At 41.2% G+C, this 8,156-nt stretch overlaps 2 protein-coding genes across 2 annotated transcripts; both read left to right on the top strand.

Moving 5' to 3' along the window:
* Positions 1-3,397: 3,397 nt before the first annotated feature.
* LOC101292574 (U-box domain-containing protein 29-like) lies at positions 3,398-4,639 on the top strand. Its single transcript, XM_004292488.1, has one exon. The coding sequence runs from the start codon at positions 3,398-3,400 to the stop codon at positions 4,637-4,639; it is 1,242 nt and encodes a 413-aa protein (XP_004292536.1).
* Positions 4,640-5,531: 892 nt separating this feature from the next.
* LOC101292281 (G-type lectin S-receptor-like serine/threonine-protein kinase RLK1-like) lies at positions 5,532-7,859 on the top strand. Its single transcript, XM_004292487.1, has one exon. The coding sequence runs from the start codon at positions 5,532-5,534 to the stop codon at positions 7,857-7,859; it is 2,328 nt and encodes a 775-aa protein (XP_004292535.1).
* Positions 7,860-8,156: the final 297 nt, after the last annotated feature.

Below are 8,156 nucleotides of genomic sequence, written 5' to 3'. Positions count from 1 at the left end.
ACCAGTAATGTAGTGATTTTGCTAACCTACCGACAACCAATTCTTTACAAAGAGAGAGAAAAGTGAAAATCGGTCAGCATGCTGCAGGGTCCCTATTGGTATCAACTATCAAGCTTCAACCAAAACAAACCCAGAAGGGGTCACAACCTTGACCTCTGACATTAGAGGACGACCAGTTCTACTCGATCTAACTTGTATTTCAAGGTCTCACATGGCTCTCTCTTTCTTTCTTTCACTCTATGGTGGGTTTGAATTTAATGCATGATGTGAAATGGCTTAACTAACTTGCTGCTGTTATAGCAACAATCTTATATAAGTTATATTGTTGGTTCTGTATAAACGCAGTCCCCAAGTTAGACTTGAATGCTCGTCTTCATGTGGATGGAACAGACCTCAGTGTATCTGAATTAACGATACATTATCTTCTGCGTTAGAGTCAAGCTAAACTGGATTATAGTCTTCCCTTGTGTTTGAAAAATAAATGTTGCAAATCGAATAAGAAACTAAATCTACACGATCGATCCCTGCAATGCTTTCTTTCCCACGTACATCGAGTTCAAACCCATCGAGCTCCCTTCCAAAGTAATCTTGTTTTGGTATTCGCGATAAGAACCTCAACATAAACGGGGCAAGGTTAGACTGGTTAGTGCATGTATATGATACAAATGTACCATATAATTTAATTTGGTTGCTTAATTTATAATACACTCTCGATATTATATCTTTTAAAACAAAAAATACACTCGAAATCAGATGATCGAATGACATAAAAAGAGATCATGACATGCCTCCAATTGTTGAGTAGTTTAATTTAAGATCACGTCAATCACTCTTGTCTATAGATTTTGGATGGATTTGCTGCTCACACTCGATCTTTAGTAAATGTGCAGCACTACAACAGTACATGAGTTCAGTACGTATGAGCAGCAAAGAACAGGCAGTCAGGCACTTTACACATATAAATCTTTCACACACGACGTCTTACAAGATTTATTCAATATTATAAATATTTAGTACTTCTTCTGTATCATACATTCATACGTACTTATGGAAACATACAATTTACAGTAGCAGCTTCCATGCCTGCTAAGTTTTCATACATTCTCAGAAGTACACTAGTGAAACAACCTTGGTAAGCTAGCTGTTTATGAGAATTAAACAAACTAAATATATTGTGGGGAAATATACGTATCACCAAAACCCATGTACATTACCCTATCAATAAGACCATGAAGAAGAAATATGATCGATCTGAAGCTAGCTGGCTATAGCTTTGTAGATCAAATTAACAAAGATACAAGTATGAAAATGATAATACTCATCTTCAGGGTGAGAGTTGTGATGAGCTCTCTAAGCCAATACCGTTGTGCTCCCTTGAAGGGCCGGATGGTGGGATTGGAATTGACTTGGGTAAGAATGCGAAGAAACTACGTTGCAGTACTGATGATGAACTCTGATCTGAGTTGCTGCTGTTGTCGTTGTGCTTGTTCTTCAACACAACTTTGTTACTACTCTCATCTAGTAGTAGGGCTCTAGAGCTTTGAGTGTTCCCAACCAGTAAGATGAGCATCAGTATAAGCTGCAGCCATATCACTACCAGAACACCATCACGCCCTTTCCCCATTTTACCAAATATAATAGGAGTTGGTTTAAGAATGACACAGACTACAACAAGATTATAGTTGGTATAAATAGGAAACGCAGCTAAAGCTAGGTCTTTGTTTTCTGATAATTGGTTGGATTATGTTTGGGGTACGAATGAAGTTATTATGATAGGAAAATGAGGTGCAAATAAAACAATGAAGGAATGTGGAAATTAACATGAGGGAAGTAAATGCAGCTGGGAGAGGGACTGGATCATGTGCCTTGAGATTTTGCTGTTGTTGGCTGTGAAACTTCTGATGAGCTAAAATATTGAATAGGGTAACATGGGGTAATAGTAGTCGACTTTGAACAAGGTAGGTGGAACTGTAGAAGAGAGTTGAACGGGTCCTAAGGAGGTGTGTTTCTGAGTCACCAAAGGTGTTGGTGTTGGTGTTGATGGAACGAAAGGGCCGGCCGAAAGGGCATGCAATATGAAAGTTAAAGAGAAATATCACAAGGAAACGAAATAAATTTTGGATTGTGTTTTAGATGGTTAGGTGAATATGTGGGGCTGTGTTAGAAATAAATGGCCGACTGAAGAACTGATAGAAGGTTTTGAAACAGTTGTGTCATGTTGCTATCTTGCTCAAGAAAAAAAACTTGTTCTATAGAAACTACTTCTGAATTTCTTGAGCTCCTTTCAGAAAAACCGCCAAGCCTTACGTACATGAAATATCCAAATATCCATAAGAACTTGATTTAGTGATATAAGTCTGATTGTTTTCTATAAGCTAGTGATCGATGGATTATCGTTCGACTGAAAATCGATAATGTTACATAACCATAGAACCGGAATATACTAAAGTTCAGATAATGACTTAAAATGAGACAATAGGACATCAATGGTAGAGGAGTGTAGTCGACATAAACACATATATTACTCCATTCACAAACAAGCAACAAACAACTCATGTTAGTGTTATATAATTCCCTCTCCCTTTTATATTTCAGAATTTCATCACAAAATTTATAAGTAAAAACAAGTTATGTCCCTAGCTCCTTTCTTTTATGTATATTCTGGTTCTTTTATGTTGGGGTACACATACCCAACTGGCCAACCATGAATTAGGCCTTACTTTCTTCACTTTTGGGATTTGGACAAATGCAGAGACAGGGGCCTCATGCTGTGTTTCCAAACACAAACATGGTAGATTAAGTGGCCCTCACTTCCAGTGTGATCGATTAAGGATCAGATCAGATTGACAGAAAAGATGAATCTTATGAGCTTTCATTTAAAAGTAAGATTGGAGAAGGATAAACTGACCCAAAATCTCTATACACATTTCAAAACTTCTTTATCTTGTCCAATTGTCTTACAAACAAAACATCATCTGGTATGATAACTTTTATTTGAGAAACTTGTTGACAATTAAGTTGAGCTGCGGGTATCTCGTTTTTTTAAAGCCGACCGTGAAAAAATACCGGCATTTTGACTTGTCTTCTGCAAAAAATACAGTGGCACAACAACAAAATTATTCAAGAAAAGTTACAATCAAAGCTTAAAACTTTCTAAGCAGAGCAGTTCAGGATCAGTTCCCACTCCATCCTCATCTTCACAACTTGATATTTTCTCGAGTGTTTAACGCGGAAACAAACCCCAACTTAAATAAGCAACCTACTACACCCAAGTCCCACATTTGACCAACGACCATTACACACGCCAAGTCAAAACGACGACGTCACACTCCTTCTTCTTCTTCCTCTTCATAACCAAACGGCACCTCCGCCATTGTTGACTCATCATCACACAGCAATGGTGAGGCGCGACGAGCAGCTCCACATCAGCGTCCCCAAACCCTTCCGCTGCCCCATCTCCATGGACGTCATGCGCTCCCCCGTCAGCCTCTCCACCGGCGTCACCTACGACCGCTCCAGCATCCAGCACTGGCTCGACTCCGGCCACGACACGTGTCCCGCCACCATGCAGATCCTCCACTCCAAAGACTTCGTCCCCAACCTCAACCTCCGCCGTCTCATCAACCTCTGGGCCCAGTCCCACGGCCCCTTCTCCCCCGCCTCCTCTCCCACTCTCTCCGATCACCAGCTCCGCGGCCTCGTCCAATATCTCGCCGCCGAGAACGAGAAATTCAACCAAAATCTCTTCGATTCGTTGTCCAAAATGGTCAATTTCGCCAAGTCGAAAGACGACAACCGCAGGTTTCTCGCGAATTTTAACGGTTTCGTTTCCGCCGTCGTCGGCGTTTTGAACAGAGAAGGCGTCGAAATCGAGGTTCTGGAATTGGTGATTAGGCTGCTGGATTTGATCTCGTCTCAAAACGGCGTCGTCGAGCAGTTGCAGCAGTTGATAATCAAAGCCAACCGGAACTGCCTCTCTTCGATTCAGTTGGTGTTGCAGAGTGGTGGCCTGAGCTCCAAGATCGAATCGGCTAGGGTTTTGGACTCGATCGCGATCGACGCCGACTCGAAACGACTGATCGCCGAGAAAGACGGACTGTTGACCGTACTGAACCGCCTCATGAGCTCGGAAACCGATCAGACCTTACACGGCGTCGTCTTCTCGTGCCTAGTCTCGATGTCGGTGACTCGGTCAACGAAATCCGAGCTGGTCCGGTTCGGACTGGTCCAAATCATAACCGAAACGCTCTCCAACCGTGACGTCAGCGCTTCCTTGGCGGAGAAGGCATTGAAGCTGCTGTCCAAGATTGCCACGTGCGCCGAGGGGAGGTCCGAGATAAGCGAGGAGGCGAGATGCGTGGCGGCGGTGACGGAGAGGCTGATGAAGGGGTCGATGGCGGCGACAGAGGACGGCGTGGCGGTTTTATGGAGCGTGTGTTGCATGTTGGGGGATAAGAGGGCTAGGGAGTGTGTGAGGAGGAGCAATGGTGTGGCCAAGATATTGCTAGTGATGCAAAGTGGGTATGGTGAAGGGCATTTCATGAGGAGGATGTGTGGGGATATGATCAAGGTTCTGAGTGTTGGGTTGGGGATTGGGTTGAGCTATGACACCATGACCAAACATATTATGCCTTGTTAGGCCAAAACAATTGTAATGGGTTTCCATTTTTGGTTTTTGGGCTTGCTTGTACAGCAAGAAAGGATGGTATAGGAAGAAAAACATGTATGTTTTACTTGTTCAATGTAATAAAATATTTAACCAAATGAATTGTAGACAGAATCAAGAAATAATTGTCTGTTGTATCGATTCTTGATTTATTTTGTTTTACTTTCGGAAAATTTCGATGAAGAATTTGGAACTTTTCGGGTTGAAAACTAATGTTTTGTTCATGCTGAGCTGATGTTGTGCCTGAGTGTCAAAAATGGTTTTCTTCCCTTGACAATAAAAATGTCTGAGCTCAGGCAAAGATGGCTTCTTTCCTTGACAATGAAAATGTCTTTGCTCATAAGAATAGAAACAAATGGGCTTAATGTCTAGCTTATAATATTTTTTTTAATTTTTTTTATAGTAATTGTATGATGAAAAGATTGAAGCAATCAAACCAATATTTAGTCTCTGTCAAACACTCGATTAGTTTGAATTGACGAAGACTTGTTGGATGAAAAATGAAGCAGCATGCAAGCCATGAGAGAAACAGAAGTGAACCAAACGGAACGGTACCGTGTTGAACACTTGGTCATTGAGGTTTGTTTACACCTTTTGAAACTTTGTTCCGGTTGAACAGAATAGATTTAGAGCTGCCCAATAGCAAGAGCTGTTGGTATCATTATCTATCGTCTTCCAAATTTTCCGTAGCTTCAATTATAGTTTATGAAGGTCAACTTTGAGTCTAGACATGCACTTGGAATCTTGAATAGGTTGAATGAATTCTTTCTCACATGTGCTGATTGAGGGACTTGAAATTGATAAATTCTTCAGGCTGCAATTTCATATATAAAGCTAGGGTATCTAAAGCATGAAAAACTCAAACATGGCTGCAATTTTTCTACTACTACTTCTTCTTCTTCAAGTTGCAGCTGCTCAACAAGGCAATATCAGCTTAGGTGCTTCTCTATATTCCAATAACAACTCACATTGGTTATCGGATTCGGGTCAGTTTGCCTTTGGCTTCTATAGCCAAGGAAATGATCTTCACTTAGGCATCTGGTTCGAGAAAACTAATCCGAAAACAATCATCTGGACAGCAACTCGTGATCCTCTTAAACAACAGTCAATTCCTAATGATGCTCGATTGATTGTGAGTGTCCAAGGACTTGAGCTCATTCTAAAAGAGAAGAATGCCTTCCCTATACCAGTTTCAAATTCTTCCCAGCCAGTTGCCAGGGCCTCCTTGCTTGATTCTGGTAACTTTGTCCTCTACAATTCTGATTCAAACGTCATTTGGCAGACTTTTGATCTTCCAACAGATACCATTGTAGCCGGGCAGCGTCTGTTGGCTGGGAAAAGGCTCATCTCCTCCATTTCCAACACGAATCACGGAAGTGGAAGGTTTCAAGTGATCATGCAGAGAGATGGGAACTTGGTTCAGTACCCAACTGTTCCATTCACATTGACACCTGATCAATATTCTTATTGGGCCTCTGGGACATTTGGAGCTGGGGTCAATGTGTCCCTCAATCTTGATCAAAATGGGGAGCTCTATCTTCTCAATTCCACTGGTTCCAAGATAAAAAGTTTTTTTGTTCAGAAAGACCTTTCTATGTATCTTGTCTATCGTCTGACGATTGATGCTCATGGAATACTGTGGCTGTACTCATGTGATTTGGTTAAGAATGATTCCTGGTCAATTGAGTGGTCATCAACTGACAATAAGTGTGCTCCTCTTGGTCTTTGTGGCCTAAATTCTTATTGCGTTCTTGTGAATCAGGAACCTTCTTGTGTATGTCTCCCTGGTTTTGTTTTCATCGACGGGGGCCAAAAGTACTCAGGCTGCAAGAGAAACTGGAGTACATTTGGCTGCATTGGTGAGAATGAAACTTCATATTCTATTGTTGATGTGGATAACATAGCATGGGAAAATGCCCCATATTCCGTTCTATCAATGAATAAGACTGCTTGTAAAGAGGACTGTTTGATGGATTGTAACTGTGAAGCTGCAACATTTAGGGACCAGCTGTGCAGAAAACAAAAGCTCCCTCTAAGATTTGGAAGAACTCGCGCACCCGGTTTGGTGACAACCTTTGTCAAAAAGGGTATCACTGATCAAAGTTCAGGTACAAAGAGGATGAGCAAGGGGAGAACAAAAGTTGACACAGTCATATTTGTCAGCAGCATTTCAACATTAACCTTTTCACTTGTTGTTATGGCACTTACTGGTGTTGTTATATATAGATATCGTGTTTTGGATGACCAAAAGGTTTCAGATTCAGCTGATGAAGGGTTAATTGGAGGCGTTACACTGCGGTCATATACATATCGTGAGCTTCAGAAGGCAACCAAATGCTTCATCAATCAAGTGGGAAAAGGAGCTTTTGGGACAGTTTTTAAAGGGGTGATTGGTGGGAGAGTAGTGGCAGTCAAGCAACTAGAGAATGTGCTGGATGAAGAGCGAGAGTTTCGGAATGAGATGAATGCAATTGGGAGAACTCATCACAAGAACCTGGTGAAATTGCTCGGTTACTGTCATGATGGAACAAATAGGCTTCTGGTTTATGAGTTCATGACCAACGGCTCACTTGCGGATTTCTTTTTCAAATCTAATGGTGGAAGGCCAACTTGGGAGGAAAGAATCGGTATAGCCCTCAATGTAGCTCGAGGTATTCTCTATCTACATGAAGAGTGTGACACACAGATTATTCATTGTGACATCAAACCAGAAAATATACTAATGAGTGAGCAGAAATGTGCAAAGCTTGCTGATTTCGGATTAGCCAAGTTGTTGAAAGCTGATCATCAATCTGGGACAAATACTGGCTTCAGGGGAACAAGGGGTTATGTTGCTCCTGAGTGGCACAGAAACTTGACAATATCAGTGAAAGCGGACGTGTACAGCTTCGGAGTTGTACTGTTGGAGATCATATGCTGTCAAAGAGGTATGAATATGGCCATACCTGATGAAGTAACTCTAGAGAATTGGATGTACCGTTGTTTGGAGGCCAATGAACTGGAGAAGCTAGTAAAGGATGATGAGATTGACACGAGTAAACTACGGGAGATGGTCAAGCTCGGCCTTTGCTGCATCCAGGAGAAGCCGTCATTCCGCCCTTCGATGAAGAAGGTGGTACTAATGCTGGAAGGGATACTAGAGATACCATCCCCTCCAAATCCTTTCAGTTCCAGAGTTGATGAAACTAATTAGACAACACCTAGAGTTAGCAATTTTGTATTTTTTGAGTTTCTTCATGTGTTTTTCATTGCTTCGTTTTTTTATTTATTACATTTGCTCTTCATCATATATTATTGCCAAAGATAAAATGATGTTATAATATCCAGACCAAAATAAATAAAATAGAAATGTGTTCTAGGATATTCTCTATGTGTGCCTTAGCCTTATGCCAATAGGATATGTAGTTAGACTAGATCTATGTATTCATATCCTTACCATATTGGTATTGTGTAATTCCCTATATAAAGGGCTCCTATCAATGAATAAGAT

Source organism: Fragaria vesca, linkage group LG2 (assembly GCF_000184155.1).
Source record: "Fragaria vesca subsp. vesca linkage group LG2, FraVesHawaii_1.0, whole genome shotgun sequence".
In the NCBI taxonomy this organism is placed as follows: Eukaryota; Viridiplantae; Streptophyta; class Magnoliopsida; order Rosales; family Rosaceae; genus Fragaria; species Fragaria vesca.
Note: the sequence above shows the minus strand (reverse complement) of the source record. Positions and strands in the feature narration are given on the sequence as shown.